At 33.6% G+C, this 20767-nt stretch overlaps 2 protein-coding genes across 5 annotated transcripts; both read left to right on the top strand.

Moving 5' to 3' along the window:
* The first annotated feature begins 9470 nt into the window (after positions 1–9470).
* Positions 9471–11796, top strand: LOC145043985 (EID1-like F-box protein 2). 4 transcript variants are annotated; one of them, XR_013681187.1, is made up of 5 exons: positions 9471–9603; positions 9767–9804; positions 10255–11034; positions 11130–11202; positions 11545–11796. XR_013681187.1 is itself a non-coding variant. In XM_078992784.1 (4 exons), exons 2-3 carry the CDS (start codon positions 9814–9816, stop codon positions 11002–11004), a joined length of 753 nt encoding a protein of 250 aa, XP_078848910.1. In that variant the 5' UTR covers positions 9471–9603; positions 9767–9813; the 3' UTR covers positions 11005–11034; positions 11545–11796. The 4 variants fall into 4 exon arrangements, 1 of the variants encoding a protein (XP_078848910.1); XR_013681185.1 differs by having other exon boundaries at positions 9767–9816; XR_013681186.1 differs by having other exon boundaries at positions 9767–9895.
* Positions 11797–15140: 3344 nt separating this feature from the next.
* Positions 15141–18392, top strand: EMB2820 (Cytidine/deoxycytidylate deaminase family protein). The gene is made up of 10 exons (XM_078992783.1): positions 15141–15259; positions 15978–16071; positions 16150–16201; positions 16281–16354; positions 16455–16576; positions 16685–16767; positions 16864–16960; positions 17044–17418; positions 17891–17988; positions 18078–18392. The coding sequence occupies exons 2-10, from the start codon at positions 15987–15989 to the stop codon at positions 18253–18255; spliced, it is 1164 nt and encodes a 387-aa protein (XP_078848909.1). The 5' UTR covers positions 15141–15259; positions 15978–15986; the 3' UTR covers positions 18256–18392.
* Positions 18393–20767: the final 2375 nt, after the last annotated feature.

Below are 20767 nucleotides of genomic sequence, written 5' to 3'. Positions count from 1 at the left end.
ATCACATGTGATCAACAAGAATCCAAGGAGTGCTACAAGACCTCGATGAAATCTTCAACGGTACCATGACAAGCATAGCAATTTAAGCAGGGGGCAGGAGGTGTGCTAGAAACAGGAGAACATGAGAAGTACCCCTGAACCTCGAGGATCTTGAAGCCAAAATCCTCGCAGGATCCTCAGTACCACAGCAAATCGACCAAGAACTAATAAAGTTCCTAAAAGATAGAAGCAAAAATTTTTCCTAGAAGCATGAAGACATGACAGATATAGACAAAAATATTATAACTCATAAACTTAACATTGATCCTTCTTTTAGACCAATACACCAAAAAAGAAGGAAGTTTATATTATGATTGAATGTAAAAGGCTCTGATAATAGCCTTCAATATTATTCGTCAATAAATAGCACACATATACAAAATTACAGGAGAGATAATAGGACTATACAAGGCAACTTATAAGCAATCATTGACTACAACAATATTGGAATTTTAAATCTAATTTAACTATGAACGAATATTCGGTGCATGATCCTTAATATGCCCCCGCAAGATGGAGGATCCGTCGGAGACTCCTATCTTGGAGCGTAATGATAAAAATGGAGCTCGAGACAACAGTTTAGTGAGCACATCCGCTAGTTGATCCGTAGAGTTGATGTGATGAACCCGTAAAGACTCGACGGCTACTTTCTCACGGACAAAGTGATAATCCAAGGCAATATGTTTCATGCGAGAGTGGTACATAGGGTTGGCACAAAGATATGTGGCACCTATATTATCACAATAAATTCGTGGTGGAGCTGGGAGTGTTAAACCAAGTTCCTTGAGCAGATTTTCCACCCATGCTAATTCAGCGGCAGCGTTAGCGAGTGCTTTGTACTCGGCTTCTGTGGAGGAATGTGAGACTAATTTTTTTCTAGCAGATTTCCATGAAATGATGTTCGAACCGAGGTAAAAAATGTATGCCATTGTGGACCTTCCTACCGTGGATACCCCTCCCCAATCTGAATCCGAGAAGGCTGTAAGTTCCAAAGGCAATTTTCTGTTAAAAAATAAACCTTGATACAAAGTCCCGTTAAGATAGCGTAGCAAGCGTTTGAGAGCTTGCCAATGCGTTTGAGATGGATCGTGCATGAACTGGGACAGTTTGTTAATGGCGAATGAAATATCCGGTCTTGTGAATGCAAGGAATTTAAGAGATCCAACTAGCTTGCGATAAGGTGTGGGATCCACTCTCGGTGTACCATTATCAAGTTTCAAGGTCTGAGATGAACATAATGGTGTGAGAACAGGCTTGGCCCCATCCATGTGATGCATGGTTAATAAATCAAGTATGTGTGCGTGCTGCGAAAGGAACAGACCATGAGTGGTTGGTATTAACTCAACTCCAAGAAAGTGACATGGATAACCCAAGTCTTTGATAGAGAACCGCGAAGCTAGCTTAGTAACAAACTGATCAAGAAACCTTTATGTGTTACCAGTTAGTATGATGTCATCGACGTAAACCATAAAATAACACATGATACCGTCACGATTTTATATCAAGAGGGAAGCATCAAGAAGAGACTTTTTGAAACGCGAGTCAAGCAAGAATGATGTAAGAGCGATATACCACGCTTGCGGCGCTTGTTTGAGTCCATAAAAGGACCGTTTGAGCTTACAAACATGATTTCAATATTGTTGGTTGGTGTAATCGGGAGGTTGTACCATGTAGACCTCCTATTGCAAAGTACCATGCAAGAATGCATTATTTACGTCAAGTTGACCGAGTGACCAATCTCGAGATAAGGAAAGGGAAAGCACGGTTCATATAGTAACAGGTTTAGTAACGGGACTGAACGTGTCAAAGTAATCCTTACCGTACTCTTGAAGGAACCCTTTAGCTACAAGCCTTGCCTTATACTTATCAATAGTACCATCCGGGTGTCGTTTAATACGAAAGACCTTCTTGCATTCGATAGGATGATGAGAAGTTGGAGGAATGAGTTCCCACGTGTGATTAAGAAGCAATGCGTTGTACTAATTGTCCATAGCTTGACACCATAGAGGATCTTTGGAGGCTTGAAGATAGGTATGGGGTTCAAGAGCATGATGAATAGGATGGAGAGTGGTGTTGTTGACAAAATGAGGGTTGTAATACTTGGTGTTTGGTTTGCGGGCTCTAGGCGGTAAGGTTAGAGAGACCGGCGAGGATGGAGAAGTGGATGTTGGAGATGAGGTGACAGGTGACGGGTTTGATTCGGTAGATGAGGAGATGTTTGAAGTAGTCGATGGTTGGGTATTTGTTTTTGGAGTAAGAGTAGATTGAGTGGACTAGGAGGGGGTAGAGGAAACAACACGTGAAGGTATTGGAGGGTTGTTGTTTGTGATTATGGGAGAGTTAGTGGGTTGCATGGTGAATGGAATTTGTATAGTAATTGGTGGTGTAACATGGAAAGGTTGAGGGGGTTGCATGGACTGTGGGGTAGACTTGTCATGCATAGGTATAGAATTTTTAATGATTTGTTTTAAAAAATCATCCACGTTAATGAGGGATGATATTTGTGCATAATCAAGTTTAGAGGATAATTAATCGTCAACAAAAACCACATGTCTAGAATGGTATAGGTGATTCATTTTAGTGTCAAGGCATTTATAGGCTGACTTGGAAGAGGAGTAGCCTAAAAAGATACACGGTTGGGACCATGGGTGTAGCTTAGAAGGTACATAAGGTTTAAGCCATGGATAGCACAAGCAACCAAATGGTTTTAATTTTGTATAATTTGGTGAAGTGCCATAAAGAACATGGTATGGAGATTTTGAACCAAGAATTGGAGTGGGAAGACGATTGATAAGGTAAACGGCGATTTGGAAAGCATGAGACCAAAAGGTGAGTGGTAAATCGGCATAGTGTAGAAGGGAAAGTCTGGTTTCGACAATATGTCGATGACGGCGTTCGGCAATTCCATTTTGTTCGGGCGTATGGGGTGGAGTAGTATAGTGAGAAATTCCGGTTGATTGAAGAAAAGGAACAAGTTTGATATACTCGCCACCATTGTCAGCGAAGAGTGATAGGATCGTTGTTTGGAAGAATTTTTCCACAAGTAGTTTGAATTGAGGAAAAATCGTTGCAACATCATACTTGGATTTGATAGGGTAAAGCCAAACGTATTTGGAATAGTAATCAACAAACAGAACATAATATTGATACCCGTCAATAGATGTTTGAACCGGACCCCATACGTCTGAATAGAGAAGTTGTAATGGTTTTGTAACAGCAAAAGAGTGTTGACCAAATGGCAACTTGTGACATTTATTAATAGCACATGACTGACAATGCAAGGTAGAAGTTGACAGTGATTTAAAATCAAGACCTAAATCTTTACAAATAATTTTAAAAGTACGAAGAGACGGATGTCCAAGCGTGTGATGCCATTAGATTGGTGAAGTTGATGTAGTAGCATTGATTTAAGGTAGATGAGACAATCAATTTAGGTAGTAAACATCATAGATGTTTTCTCCTCGCATGAGTCGCGCCCCCCGTTTTGAGATCCTTCACAAAGAAATGAGAAGGGAAAATTTTAACAGAGACGTGATTAGTCTGACATAATTTGGCAACTAAAATCAAGTTTTTACGCAGTTTAGGAACACAAAGAATGTTAGGTAAAGCTAATGATTTTGAGGAAGTGGAAATATTAGTGGAACCAGTATGAGAAATAGAGAGGTTTGTATCGTCACCCAAAACAATTGCGTCTGGTCCTCCGTACTCTGAAACAGAAGTGAGAGTGGATGGACAAGAGGTTAAGTGGTCAGAAGCACCAATATCCATCATCCACTGTTGTGGCAGAGGATACGATTGAGAAGCAGATGAGAGAACATTAGCCACTAGAGCAGGCAAGTTGTTATTGAAGGTGATGTGATGATCTTTCAAAAACTTAACAAGTTTTCGGCAATCTCGTGTATCATGACCTTGAATGTTGCGGAAGTTGCGAAATTGATTGTTTCTATTTGGTCGTGAGTAGTTAGTCAGCGAATTGTTTGTTATCCGATATGGCCTTTGAGAGGATCCGGAATAGGATCGTTGGTTCCGGGTGGATTGATTAGATGCATATCTGAATTGGGAGCGACTTGTTTGACGGTTTGAAGCATTAGCAGTAACGATTAGAGGAGTGGTAGGTTCGGCTTCCTTGAGAGATCGCTCAGAATCAACCAGTTTATTGAAGAGTTCCGGGTAAGAAATCGGTTGTTCTCGTACCTTAATGGCAGTAGTGATAGAGTTGTATTCCTCACTAGGCCTATCGAAAAAACCTGAAACCCGTTCTACCCACCCGACCCATTTCGAATTCGGGTAGAACGGGTAACTGGTATGAACATTCGGGTAATAGATTAACCCGATAATAATATAGGTCGGGTTTTAGGTATGAATATTTATTTTCGGGTATACCCAAATACCAGAATTCGTTTTTTAAATAATACCAAATATACAATGCAGTCACGTACGCACACTGCAAATAAAAACAAAACCCTTCGTTTCCTTCTTATGATCGATAGCCGACGCAAACTTGCAAAGGGAATGCGACGTTGAAGCTGAATTCGTGAACCGTCATCACAATTCTCAGTTTCTCACTATCGCATGGAATGGAATTAAAAAAGTACATAACATATTATAATGATTTGTATTGTTATTATATATATACTTGTTAATTGTATGGAGTATTTTCCTACCCGATTCTTTATTAAACAAATCAACATGTAAAAATAAAAAAAATAAAGAAAAAAATTATCAATAAGTGTCATTTAATAAATTTTCGGGTATACCCGATAATTACCCGACCCGACCTCAAACCCGAATACCCGAAAACCCGAATTACAATATAGGTTGGGTATCGGGTATTATTTTCTTAAGGAAATACCCGTTCTACCCGAAACCCGGAAATTTTACCCGTTTGACACCCCTATTCCTCACCAAGTTGGGTGAGGATATGAACTAGAAGATCTTCTTCATGAATCGGACTTTGAACCAACGCCAATTCATCCGCAATAGATCGCATTTCATTCAAGAAAATCGAAACGGAGTGATTTCCCTTTGGGTTCTTTGCAAGTTTTGATTTAAGGGAGATAATTCTGGATCGAGATTTGCTTGCAAAGCTGGATGTGAGGCGATCCCATGCTTCTTTAGCAGTCGAAGCCAATGTAATAACCGGTTGAATCTCATCGGAGCATGATCCGAGAATAACACTAAACAAGATTTGATCTTGTCGATACCAAACGGTGTATTTCGGGTTTGGTTTAGTGACCTCCTTGTTGGAAATAGTCTTTGATGGAGCATTGCCATCGGTGATAAAATTATCAAGCCCTAGTCCAATTAAAGTGGACTGAACTTAGCGCCGCCATACGGAAATTTTTTGGGACATAAGTTTGGTAGGAAAGTGGGTTGCAGTGGTGATGGGAATTAGGGGTTGTGAGGTTGCCATGGGAATTAGATGTAAAAGATGAAATGAAAAATAGGATCGCCATACTCTTCCGAGTGAGAGAGCTCTGAATACCATATTATGATTGAATGTAAAAGGCTCTGATAATAGCCTTCAATATTATTCGTCAATAAATAGCACAGATATACAAAATTACAGGAGAGATAATAGGACTATACAAGGCAACTTATAAGTAATCATTGACTACAACAATATTGGAATTTTAAATCTAATTTAACTATGAATGAATATTCGGTGCATGATCCTTAATAGTTTACACCTGAGAGAAATTAGATCATCCAAGAAGAAGTAGAAAAACTTCTCAAGACAAGGATGATTAAAGAAGTGAAGTTCCCAAGGTGGTTGGCCAACGTGGTTGTAGTACAAAAGAAGAATGAAAAATGGTGAATATGTAGAATCATTGTGTGCACGATGGTTTCAATGTTGGTAAGGAGAGTAGGTTGTATATATATAAGGAGAAAAAGGCGACATATGACTATTGTGGTCAAGGCTAAGAAGTCATAGTGCATGATTTATAGCAATGGTATGAGTCAACTTATTGTTTGTTATGATCATGAATGAATAGCCCATAGTTATTGTGACTAGGCCCATGCTTGAATCGACACCACAATGGCTATCACGGTTGTGACTCATCTCCACAACCACTTCCACAATGAAAGAAAGACTGAGAGGTAAGAATAAGGGCGTAGACTCATGAGAGAAGCACTTGTTGACATGTTTTTTTTTTCAACCACGACCTCTGACTTTCCAACAAGGTGTGTAGAAGTAAAATTAGAGCTTGTGACTAGTGTTGTTATGGATTTGAGATCTAAGTACAAACGCTAAACTTAATTGGCTTCCATCGTCGTGGTTTCTAGGTTGGTGAAGGGAAGAGAATGTGAAAAGGGGTATGGGTAGTAGCGGGGATGGAGATGACATAGTAGAGAAAAAAAGTTGTGTTGAGTTTTAGTTAAAGGGTAAAATAAGAAAATGAAAAAAAATAGTTAAAAAAGGTAAATATGTCTTTTTACCTATACTTAGGTGTTGTTTGTTACTTAAAAAATAAAAAAATAAAAATAAAAATAAAACTTTTTCAGACCATTTTTGCGCAGCACACACGCAACACTTACCCACTCGCAACAATTTGTTTTTTTTTGGAAGGCTTCAGACTACAAAACATCTGCACGTGTTTTGCGCGGCGCAACACTTGATTTGCCTCTTCAACTTTTATTTTTTCCAAGTGATTTTTTTAGAGATTTGGTATAACTTATTATTATTTTTTTAACTTTGATTTTTTTTAAACGTTGACTTTAAAAAAATTGATTTAAGGATTTGATACAATTTCTTTTTATAGTTTCCACAATTTTTATAACTTGATTTAGAAAAAAAAAAAAAAAAAAAAAAAAAAAAAAAAAAAAAACCTATGATTTTTTTAATTTTTTTTGTCGTTTATGTTAATAATACTTTCAATTTCGGTTGCATCTTTTTTAACATGTGTAATTCTTTACGGACTTTGTAGACATTATTTGCAATATTTTCTTAACTTTTTTTTTATGTTTTTTTTTTTAATTAGTTTTTTTTTTCTAGAATAAAACTGATAGTTTCTTTTATATATATATATATATATATATATATATATATATATATATATATATATATATATATATATATATATATATATATTTTAAAATTTTGTATTTTTGTTTTTTACATATTCTTTTAGTATTCTTTCAAGGTTCTAAGATTATTAAAATTTCGATGTTGATAACTATTTTCAATTTATAAAATTAATTTATTTAAATTTCAGTTTACTATAATATTCTGCAGATGTTAAAAAACAAATATGCTATTGTTTGGTGATTTTGAGCTCTTATGGAGCTTTTGTGGAAGGTTTTGTGCATCTAGAAGAAGAAGAAGCTTTAAGATTTATTCTTTGGATGATGGCTTTCAGATCCAGCTTAAGCACCCTATTTTGATGGCTTGTGAGTATAAAGTTCAAACCTTGTCATTTCATTTCTTAAATCTACTTCTTGGCATGTTTTTAGTCATTTTAGTCCTTTTTGGTTGGTGATTAGGAGTTAAGGTCATTTTTGGAGCTTAGCCTTATAGATTTAGACATATTAAGGGTTCCTTGGGCATAAAGGTGCAAACTTTATGGCGGTCTTGGTCTCATGCATGTATTAAGTCATTCATTAAGCTTTTTAGCTCTAGAGCCCATTTAGCCATGCATGCACATAAAATTGGCAACTTTATGTGATTAACCACATTGGGGAAGTCATATATGAGTTGGATCGAAGTCTTATTATATTAAGAGCTGAATTAGGAAAGTTGGCCAAACAGACGAGTACGCGAGGCATACAAGCATGTACGCAGTGCATACAAGCCTTTTAAGTTGTACGCTGTGCGTATAGGTTGAGTACGCCCAACATACTTAGCACGTTGGATTTCTTTTGGGCTTCGGTTTTTGACTTGAGTGGGCTTGGTTATCTTGGGCCATTTTGGATCATCATAATTTATGGGTTGGGCTATTGAGATTTTGTTGGACTTTTTAGGAAAAGGCCCATGAAAGGGATTAGGCCCAATTTGGAAAATTAGGCCATATTTGGGCCTTAGATGCTTATTTTGGATTTTGGTCTTTTGTAGATTTGGATTGGGCCTTGGCCTTAGGCCAAGTTAGAGGAAGGGTAAAAATGTCTTTTACCTTAATTTGGACTCTTACTGTGAGTCAGGATCTAGTCATTAATGAGTTGTCATTGTGGTATTTGATAGCGCGTGGATTTTAGCGGATTTGTAGTCAAAGATTTATCTGTGGGTTTCAGTTGTCTGAGGTGAGTCTCCTCACTGTACTATGGGTCGAAGGCACAAATTCCGACCCATTAGCTTATGTATTATGTAAAGACCAGGGGGTGGCCCTTGGCATTTTTATGGAAGACCCGGAGGTGGCTCTTGGAAAATTAGTATGCAAGACCAGGGTTCAGACCCTGACAGTTAAGTAGATAGTTAGTTTTGGATTGTATGCTAGTTGTCTTTGTGATGCTTGCATGGAAGACCAGGAGGTGGCTCCTGGCCCTTGTCTGTAAGACCCAAGGTTTTGGCCCCCGACCTGGCAAGGAAAGACCATGATACGGCTCGTGGCATAATGGCAAGACTATGGATGGCACATAACACCTCCTATTGCATGTTTGATATGTTTGATATGTATGATATGTATTACTCGTATGTTATGTATAATATGTGGTATTTTGAGGAACTCACTGAGCTTTGTGCTTACAGTTGTTGTTTATGGTTTCAGGTACTTCCGGTTAGTAATGGGAAGCTTCCGGCATGATTGCAACACATACACCCGTATTTTCAGCATCCGTGAGATTTTGGGATTTTACTATGATAACTGTTTTTATTATAAAATACCTTTAAGTGATTAAGTAAATGATAAATGGGTGGTTTGGTTTTACCTTCATATTTTGAGGTTTTACAGTTAAAAAACTAAAAACTTGCGATTAAATAAAACCAAAAAACTAATGATATCATTGTTATACTTATTCTTATTCTGAAGATAATATATTTTATGAATCATCTAACCCAATCATAAACATTTATCTAATATATAATATATGCATATATGGTGTATGCCATTAGACTCAAAATGAGGTGTTAGATAACTTTTTACCCAAATGACATTTTGTAATTGTTTATTTTTACATCAAACCAAACACAAATGTGAAATGTAATTAAAAAGAAAATTAATTAAATTAAAAAGAAAAGAAAAAACCAAGAAAGCGGCTATTTACCAAACGCCCCATCAAATTGAAGAAATTGCCAACTGTTGGCGTGCCAATTGCATCCATCCGATAAATCTCAAGGCTTACCTGGTGACTTGGATGGGTTTCCATACATCCCCACAACCCAATCACAATCATCCACGTATAACCGGGGCCCACATCACCGATACACTATGTCATCTATCTCACATTAAAATAACCTGCATGTCATTTTATCACTTTCTTTAATCTTTAATAATACCCTCCTCGAGTCGACTCAATTTATTTTCTTTTCCATCCAATCAGATATGCAACTACTCCAAAGAGGCATTTCCCCATTCTTCACTCCCATTTCTTGATTTTTTTTTTCTTCACGCCAACAAACCCTTAAAAAAGGCAAGTTTTTTTCATCTGGGTTTTGTAAAGATTCCGTCTATGCATGTTTTGAATGTCTAGATTCAGTCGGGTTCTTTGATTTCTTCAGTAATTTGTCAATGTTTGTTCTTCAAGAAACCCTAACTTTATGTGTTTCTTTTTCCCTTTGATTTCTCCCTCGCAGGTGGCTTGTTTTGAAAAGGGTGTTGCGTATGAGCTGAGGTGAGGAACATGGCAAGTATCTAACTCTGATCTTTGCGCAGTTTCTTTGTAATTTCAAGTTAATTTTAGTTGGGAATCATCGCTCTTTGTGGTTAGTTGTTGTTATGGTTTAATTTAGTTTTTTATATGATAGAAAGACAATTCTATCTGTTTTTTTATTGCATTTATGCTTTAAAGCGAATAGTGATTACTGATTAGATACAAATTTCTAAACTGTTTCGATCTTTGGCTACTTGGTTTTATCAATTTCGGGGATATTAATCAATAAAGAATTAAAGATGCTCCTACTTTGATTCCGCAAATTGTGATAAATCAACCTTCAACCATTTATTTGTGCTTCATAAACTATCGCAACATCGTACTCTCAAATCTCAATCTTGTACTTAGAAAAATCCACCCAATTACGTTGCTATTTTTGGAATTTAACTCTTTTATCGTCACAATGTGCAGACAATGATCATAACAAAACAATACCGATGCATACACTCTGCAAGCTGTATATGCACAAAAGGCCATTTAAGTGAAGACGTAATCTTCCTACTTCTCCAACATCTAAATTGGAACCCTAAAATAATCGCTACTCTCTCATGCGTATGCAAATGGTTTGACGATCTTGTGAAAAGAGTACTCTGGAAAGAATTTTGCAGAACGCGGGCCCCCAAAATGATGCACGATCTTCAATCAAGTGGGTCCCACAGCGTAGATGGCAATTGGAGTGCACTCGGGAAGCTTCTAATCTATTGTTCTGGATGCAAAAAAGACGGATTATTCAACAAAATCCAAATCCCGGGACATTTTGCACATCGTACTAGGTTTTCAAGAACTTCTGGAAAAAGTTTTTTGTTGCCAAATTGTAGGACGGATGTTTTGTATGTTTCCGACCCATGTGAGCATTTGGATCAAGGAGAAGAAGGGGATGTGGGGTTTTTCCGAGGGGTATTTAAGTCATTTGCCACTTCGAAAGTAAGGAAGATGCTAATTAGAAGAGGGGCGAAGTTTCATGAGAGTGAATTTTGTCCTTATTGTAAAGCGAAATTATGGAGTATGTTGCAAGCTAAAATGATTCCTCAAAGTGCAAGTTGTAGATTGGGGGCGTATGAAGATTGTATTGAGTATTTTGTGTGTTTGAATGGACATGTTCTTGGTGTTTGTACGCTTTTGCCCTTGTCGGATTCTGAAGAGGTGTCGGAATTGGATTGATGGAGAAGGGCAGAATCGTCCGGTTACCAGGTAAATTGTCACTATAAAATTTGTTGTTTTGAAAGTTTAGTATAAGCATTAGTTAATCTTATAGTATCTTGTTTTTACTATAAAAATCGTTTAAGGGGTGTTTGGAATTTGGATGTGCGTTTTGAAGTTTTCAAAGTGATTATTGAAGACTTCAAGAATCAGAATAAGGTAATTAGTTAAGTAGTTTAATATTCATCTCGATAAATCTTTTTTTTTTTTTTTTTTTTTTTTTTTTTTTTAAATCTCCAAATTTGATTATTTCGACTCTAATTGGGTTTTTGCCAAATTTAGATCTATTTGTTTAATTGTTTGAGCGAAAGTCATGGTAGCATTATATGTTTGTTTTGGGTTCTCAAATTACTACTCTCTTGAACGATTAAGATATAGAAACACCAAAATCATAACTCATGTATTGTTTCTTCATATGGTAAATTTGTAAAAAGTTAGTATTTAAGGGATTTAATTTCAAAGGGATATGACTTAATTTTTGTTTTTGATTTTCATGGGCAGGTTTACAAGTGTAAGATGGGGGAGATTGGTTGGAAATGCTCAAATTGGCTGCCTTTTTGACTTGTTTTTTCGGTCCAAGCTGCAATCTTTTATTGTGATATATTTTTATTAGACGCATACTGTTTCTTGAACTATTGTATTGATGGTAGATGGATTCAAAAAGATGTTTAATGTCGTTATGTACATGCGGTGTTTTTTTTATGTGTACTTATTTGGAAGAAAAATGCAAGATGGATTTAACATTGTATTTTATTAGGGGTGGATTTAAAACAGAAATCAAATAATATGTTGACCAAACCAAGGTTGTCAAGATTGAGATCTTGATCGTAGATCGTAAGATCCTATGATCCTACCTATGAAAATCTTGCCAAATTGCAATAATGATTGTTTTGTATGTAAGATTGCAAATAGGATCAGGATCCGATCATACAAATTCATGAAATTTGCCAAAATTTAATTCGGGTTTTTGTTATTTATGCTCTTTTACTGTTGGTTGACCCGGTTTGCTTACCCAAAGGTTAATTGAAAATAGCCCGTTCTTATAGTGTTTTGTGAACCAACCAACAATCATAGAATTAATTCCTTTTCTCCATTTACGTTTTACCTTCATCAATGTAAAAGTTTGAGATTTAACTTTGGATTGTTAATAACTACTACATGGTGAGCTATTTAACTGTGAAAAAAAAAAAAAAAAAAAAATCGTATACAATCAATTACCTTTTTATGTCATTTTTGTGGGATCCTAATCCTAAACTTGAAAACGATCATACGTAGGATCCTGATCTTAAGAGCCTTAAACCAAAACCACTGATCTTGACAACCTTAGACCAAACCACTGAACTCAATTTATGTTGTTCATTAAATTCAATTTGAATGTTGTAATTGGTAGGGGTCATGACTTTTATAATTTTGCTTGTAGACATTTAGTTATTATAGACTTTTTTATCAAACGGTCCTAATCATGGTTTTGTGTTTTGCCCAAATATGGTTTTGTTTTTAAGTTTGGGTTAGCAGAATAGATGAATTGGTTTTGACATTTGACTCTATATGGAACATTATTTTTGATAGGGGTCATGACTTCTATAACTTGATCAAACATTTTTAGCTTTATTAGACTCTACTAGATGAGAGTGGTTTATATAACATATAAAATAGGCCCGTCCAAAAGGTTAGACATAAGTCACATAAGTTTGACCTTTTGGGGTAGATCATCTTTATTGGCATTTCGAAAAAGATGTTTGAATAAAGAAATTTGTATGGATATAAGTTTTCTTCGCATTGCATGATAAACAGAAAATTACTATGTGAAATGTTTAATGTCATAAATAGATAACAAACTATTTTTTTTTTTTTTTTTTATATATGAGAAACCATTATTGTAAAAAAGGTTATAAATGAATAACAAATTGTTTTTGTTCATAAAATACTATTTGAATAGAGGTACAAGATTCATTAATTTCATTGTTAACCTTTTGATAGGAATTTTTTTAGATTAAAGATATTTTGTGAAAAAACAAATAGTTTTTTACATACGACATTAATCATTTGTGAAATGTCATGATTACTTTTGCATTTTTTTTAAAGCGGTCATACAACATTAAAAGTTGTTTTCTTTGTTCGAATTATTTTAAAAATCATATCAATTTTTATATATATCATACCATATTTGTTGATTTGATATCGATTAATAATATATTTGAGATGATAATGGTTGTCAAGTTTGTGATCTTATCCAAGATCATTCTATGTATTACAAGATCATGATCGTAATCGGATCGGGATTGAAATCCTATTATAATGAACTCATATTCAAATTTGCCCGTAAGATCTTGGGTGTGCATTATACATCATAACTTGATGTTGATATGGAATCAACTTTAACTTTTTAGTATGAACCATAACTTTTGTTATTGCAAACCATAAAAATTAGGAAGAAAACATCTTGATTAAGAAAAATAAAAATAAAAATTAAAAAAATAAGAAAATAACAAGATCACGTACAACTAAATGATTAAGATCACAAAGGGGATATCATGAATATGACTTGTCTAATTCGAGATGAATTGATGAAGTGATAATGTTTTATGAGACTTCTTGCAACCTGTGAGAATTGATTTCAAGTTGACTAGATAAATTTCTGAGACTCGACTATATGATAAAACTAAAGAGGTGGATCAGACCGTGTTACGATCTTAAGATTCTAATCAGGAATCCTAAAATCTCACCATAGATCTTTCTTTAGATAGATACTAATAAGATTGTGATTGTTTTTTTGCTTATAAAGTTGTTTATTTGATTCTCGATGAAGCATAAGAGGGACTAAAAATGAGTTGTTTATTTATGTTTTTGGATCGCAAGCAGCATGGAAGCACAAAAAATCTAAACAAAAATAAAAATATATTTTTGTATATAGGGCATGTATGGCAAAAGTAGCTGTTAGCTGGAAGCGAGTAGCGGTTAGCTGGTAGCGGGTAGCTGGTAGCGTGTAGCTGGTAGCTGGTAGCGGGAAGCTGTAGCTTTTATTTGTTTTATGAATGTTTGGCAAAAGTAGCTGGAAGCTTTTGAAATATATAAAATTACATAAAAGGACAATTTATTAAAAATAAAAAATATATATAAATATATTTTTAAGGGTAATTATGGAAATTGATTTCAAAAGCTCCGGAGCGTTTTGTTAAAAGCTACATGAAGTAGCTTTTAGAATCGGAGCGTTTTGTTAAAACTAAAAGCTAAACGCTTGTACTGCCAAACGAAGCTTTTTGTTTAAACTAGAGCGTTTTGTCAAAAGCTAAAAGCTAGTAGCTCCCAAACGCTTCTAAAAGCTCCGTGCCAAACACGCCCATATTCTCAAACGTATATTCTAAAACCGCAAACCACACTAAAACCGTTGCACCTGACTACACCGCATAACACGATTTAGAACCTTCGCAGTGCAGTTGCGGTTTATGAAAATCTCAAACCACACATGTGGCGCGGTTTGCGACTTTGAGTAGGGAGAAATCGATGTCGGCTTCTGGCGAGAAAGCGGAGTAAATAGAAGTTTTCTGAATGTTGGTGGCAGCGGTTTCCAGCGAGAGAGCAAAGTCAAAATAAAGGTGTGAAGAAAAATCTAAAAATACATAGTATATGGCAGTGATAGCGTTTTCTGGTGCTTCCATGCGATCCAGTGGTTCACGACCGCGATTTGGTGGCTTCGGTAGTCGCGATTTGGTGGCTTCGGTAGTGGGTAGCTGAGTTCAAAGGGTGTAGGTTATATTTCTTTCATCTGATGATATGAGATAGTACGGGTTAAGGGGAGAGATGAGAGAGTGAGATGGTTAGGATGGTGTGGTAAGGTTGAGAGTGAGACTTATGTATCTATTGATTATTTATTTTATTTTGTAATATTAATGAACAATAAAAGAAATATGAAAAAGAAAATAAAAAGGACAACATAGTTTTTTTTTTTTTTTATGAACTAAAAACACAACAAAATGATATGCTAGGCGGTTCGAATACAAAAAGATAATTAGGGACCAAAAATGAAATATTTGAAAACCACAAGTACCATTTAAGTAACTTGTTCAAAGCCTTATTCAAACTCAGCTCTATACGACTCCTCCTTCGCTTCTCACATTGTCAGCTCCTCAAGCGATTCCTCCCCTGCTCGCTCCCGTATGCCATCGCCTCCCCTGTGAAGCGAACGGTCAGAGACCTTCGCACCCCACAGCTACAGGTTCCATTTTTCTTCATTTTTTCCTGCTTTAGTTCTTCTTTCTTTTTTCCTGCTTTCGTTCCCCCCTCCTTTTTTTTTTACTGCTTTCTGTTGAAATCGAAAATATTGATTTCAAGGTTACCAATGTTGTTAGTGATGATGTTTTGTTCGTTGTGTTTCTTGTTCATGTTTATAATTGTTTGGTGTTTGGGTTCATCGGTTGATGTTAATAACCATATTCATCTAGCTTTGCTGATTATGAAGTGTCTTGATTTGTTTAATCTTATGGGTTGGATTTCTGAGGAATCAAAGTTTAGATGATGAAAAAACCGCTAAAATTTAATAGAAATTTTTGAAATCAGATTGCTTAGAATGAACACAAGATTAGAAATCAGATTGCACACAAGCTGTTTGATCAAATGCATGAGAGGGGTTACTTTCTTTATATGCATGTTTTCACTGATCAATTACATGTTTTAACTTTTAACTTATGCATTTTGATGTTGGTAACTTTGGAATGAACAATAGATGCATGTTTTCTGTTAGTTAAAAACAATAATTATTAGTTAAAAAAAAATTGTTAATTAGACAAATAAGTCAAAATGTAAAAGGAGGTCCTTTTGGCCATTTTACACATATATGCATATGATGAATCATCTTTCCACAGTTCTAAGACTCTTACATCAAGTCTTTTTATTCAGTTATGCATGATTTGTATTTTGTAACTTGAAATTTGTAGTTAGGAAATATGAACAAGTGTGAAGAGAATAAAAGCTGGGAAATTATTCACATCCCAGATAAACCACCTTTCCCTCTCCACCAACAACCCACTGGTAGCTTCTTCAACCTCTGTTCTATTCTTTAGCATCTTCTGTCATTTTCTTTTTACTGAATTTGGTTATATTCTGCAGTTAAAGTTTATGCTGCTGTAATAGATCCTAAACATGCTAACACTCTTGTAAGGTATGCATACACTCTTTAATAACTTCACCTTTTCTTGAATTTCATCATTGATTGCTTATTAAAACTGTTTGCTCTTCAGGAAATTAAACAAGATTCTACCATTAGAAAACCTTCATCATGTCAAACGAGTTCGAAAACAAGACCTTGATGAAGGTTTTATCTTTTCCTCTGATAAAAAATAGCATAAAACTTGGCAATAGTTTATATGATATTTTATATGTTATACATAGTTGACTTTTGTGGCTTTCATCAGGATGCATACATTTATCAGTGATCTTATGTTTAGCTTGTGAAAGTGAAAGCCAATTGGATAATATACCTCAAGAGGTGGTGGAGCTTATAAATTCATATAAGTTGGAAACTTTCATTACAAAAGTATGTTATTTCTATATTTGGTGATTTAGAGATGTATTTTGTTATTGTGGGATGAACATTTAAAAAAAATCATGTTAATGTTAATGTTAATGTTAATGTTAATGTTAGGTATGCAAATATGCTCCATTATCAAAAGAAGAATGGATAGAACAATGCAAAATATGGCCAACATCTTATCATCCACCAACCTAGTAATTCATCTTAAATTTCATTTCATAATCAAAGTATTTTCCATGGTTTGACTTTGTTGACTTCTATTTGAATGTGTGGTTTACTTTAAACTGTAGTAATATAAGGGGCATTACGGGGTTTTCAAAAGAGGAATCTAACTCTGTTTGCACCTTCATGAAACAAGCACTTGATTTGGCAAAATGTGAATGCCAGGTGAAATTTCAATAAAGAAAAATGTAAAATTATCCTTAAAACTTTATATAAAAGAAAAATAAAAGCAATTTCATTATGTGTAGATGATGAATGCTGCTATTATCATTGATCCTTCAACCAATGAGGTGATTGCTGAAGCACGTGATCAGGTCAACTCTTGCAGCTGTTGTTCCATAAATCATGAAGAAACTTCTCAAAATCATGACAAATTGCTTTTAAATTCTTCAGCTACAAAACCCAAATTGTTAAATCATGGCAATGGTGTTTCTTGTTTAAATCCATGGAAATGGTTTAATCAGAACTCATGTTCATGGCATCCTTTAAGACATGCTGCCATTGTAGCCATTGAAAATTCTTCAGTTAGAGATAAACTTCTGTTTCATGGCAATGAACATGTTGCAGATAATCTTGATGAAACAAATCCTTTGTTAAAGAAACAGAAGATCAAATCTATCCATGTAAGCTCATTTTTTTATTTTTTATTTTTTATTTTGTTACCAATAATAGCTACATAGTCCATATTTTGCTAGGGCTTTTGACATAAAAGTCTTTAAGTTTACAAATCTTTTATGTTTTTACGGTTTTACCCTAAGTATGTTTTCCGAATTTGACATGGAAGTCCTTAAGTTTGTCAAATTTTGGACATTAATGAACAAAAAATCGTCATAGGGACAAAAACTGACAAAATTTGACAAACTGAAGGACTTTCATGTCAAAAGCCCTATTTTGCTACCAATATGGGAAAATCTACTTTGTTTGTTACATATTGCTTTTATTGGTCAAAATATGTAATTATGTTGCTATTATGGGTTACAAATTGATAATATCCATATAAAAAAATGTAAGTACATTGCTATTATGGGTAAAAGATAAATAATATTTATATTACCTTATATTGGTGAAAAGATTAAAGTAGGTTTCTATTTTTAGGTAAACGATGATGAGGAGGTGGTCAACTCTCAGTCAAATGGCAGACCATATCTATGTACCGGTTATGACATTTATCTTGTTTGGGAACCGTGCGCAATGTAAGCTTTTTAACTACAACTCTATGTTTTCTTATTTATCTGTATCAGTATCAATATCAGTATCAGTATGAGTATGTTGTTTTGAACAGGTGTGCGATGGCGCTTGTTCATCAAAGAGTGAAGCGTATATTCTACGCGTTCCCAAATAAGAGTGATGGTGCGCTTGGAAGTGTTCATAGGTTACAAGGAGAGAAAAGCTTAAATCATCATTATGCTGTATTTCGAGTTATGTTGCCTCAAGAATCCTTTGATGAATGTTTAATGTAGATTGTTTTTTTAGTTGTTTTGTTTGATTGTTTTATTTTATATTTTTTTATATAATTTTTGTTTAAAGTTTATTTGGACTTGTGTGTTTTAATGTAACAATGTTTCAATATGATCTTTAAACTTTTTTTTTTTTTTTATATATTTTTTACATCTTTTAAAATTTTTGAAATTTACGTACAACTTTTTTTTATAACTTCTTTTTACAATTGTCTAATCGTCTAATGTTTTTTTAACATATTTATTTAGGTACTGTTAAAAATACTTTTGTTTACATTTCTACTTTTGGGTGTTTTTTTTTTTTAAAAAAATTTGAACGTCACAAGTAAAATATGTTTGTCCTCAAATTTGGAAAAGAAGTAATGGTTTACCAACTTTGCAAATAGTAATTATAAATTTTTTAAAAAGATAAGTCTTGACATATGAGATTTGTTGTACAAACTGGTTAACACTGTTTAAAAAAATGTTAAAACCCAAAAACAGTGTTACATTATAAAACAAAATGAATATGTTATTATGTTAAAGCTTATATTTTTAAAAATTATAACCATTATTTGCAGATTTGGTAAATCATTTTTTTTCTTATCCAAAATTGATGACAAACAGCCTCTTGTGGTCTTTAATTTTAAAAAATAAAGCAAGTAGAATTGTAAAATAAATGTTAAACAGGAAAAATCATAGGTGAAAAAAAGTTGTATGAAAGTGTAAAAGGATTATGAAAAAGTTTTGACAACAAGTTAAAAAAAAAAAAAAAAAAAAAAAAAAAGTAGTTGGTAACACCATTTTAAAACAAAAAATGGTGCATATATTATGGTTAGGTGTTGCCTAGCTTTACAATATTGTTTGAGCTTTTATTTATTAAGTATGCTTAATGTAACACTCTTCAGATGTTGAGGATATTGAAATGATACGAGATGACTTGAAGTTTGGATATGTGAGTTCATATCATGAGTTGCATCGTTATATAAATTGTTTAGCATTTACTATGTTTAATATAATGATGTATGATTTATATACAATCCTCAAAGATATTTAAAGATGAAAGATGTCTTTGTTATGTTTTCAGATGAAAAGATGTTATCTTTAAAGTTCTTAAATTTAATACACATTGATATATTAAGTTACACGAGTCTAATACATTATTTTACATGAGCTCATGTGAGAAACAAATACCATATTATACCATAATATGCATCGAGAAGAAAACGTCACATGAACACATATTTAATGATTTTACACATTGCTCCAAGGTTCATTTTAGGAGAGAAAAAGAAAAGTCGAAGGATTGATAAAATATTATTGCTACCGAGTTTATTTATTGGAAAGAAGAGAAGAGAAATAAAATAAAGATTTATACTAATCTTTCTTAGATATTGTCCTCCCAAATTGGAAGAAATTTGAGAGAAAGGAAAGGAACATCATTTACTTTTTTTTTTCTTTTCTTTTCCTTCCTTTAGTGAACTTAGTGTTATCTTATATATATATATATATATATATATATATATATATATATATATATATATATATATATATATATATATATATATATATATATATATATATATATATATATATATATATAGGGAAAAGTGAATATACCCTTAAGGGTATATAAGCTTAGGTACCCAAACACACCATAATACGTCGTTTTGTTTGATATATTTATTATAATGTTGTTAGACATAAACCTCTAACTTGATTTACTGTCAAGATTTTTGAAATTCACTATTATCTTTCTTTTATATCACATATTTTTGTCGAATACATATTAGGCTACATATATTATAATTGAAAATGAAAATTATGTAAGATGAAGATAAATGTGTAATTTATAAAAATTATGGAAATAAATCAAGTTAGAAGTTATATTATAAGAACATTAGACTATTAGAATGTATTATATAATACAAAACGACGTAGTATTGTGAGTTTGGGTACGCAAGCTTATATACCCTTAAGGGTATATTCACTTTTCCCATATATATATATATATATATATATATATATATATATATATATATATATATATATATATATATATATATATATATATATATTATTCATTGTTATATTTTTGAACAATTTAATCCGTTTTGATGAATAGAGACTTTTGCTCTAAGTTGAAGATGTTTTCATATTATTTCAAATCGATATACGAAAGGTGTTAGCAATCAAAGGATGTACCCAATTAGATTATACGGACTTACGGAGTATTAATAACACAAATTAATTAAAAATATAAAATATAGTTGTAATGATATAACACATCAATTGATCAACTAAAGAATTAAAACGAAATCTAATAGACTTTTTTGTAGAAGAATTCTAATAAGCTTAAGAGAAAAAAAAATTGTACTTACTCACTACTTTTTAAAAAGTTGTCAAAAGTTAAGATAATCATCAAAATAGTTATCATTTTCCTATATAGCATATGTTAAATGGGCATACTAACTGCACAATCATCCAAGCGACGTTGTTTCGATCAATGTTTTAAAAACCAATTTTTTAGTTGAAC

This window comes from Lactuca saligna, chromosome 4 (assembly GCF_052625555.1).
Source record: "Lactuca saligna cultivar CGN05327 chromosome 4, ASM5262555v1, whole genome shotgun sequence".
NCBI classification, from domain to species: Eukaryota; Viridiplantae; Streptophyta; class Magnoliopsida; order Asterales; family Asteraceae; genus Lactuca; species Lactuca saligna.
Note: the sequence above shows the minus strand (reverse complement) of the source record. Positions and strands in the feature narration are given on the sequence as shown.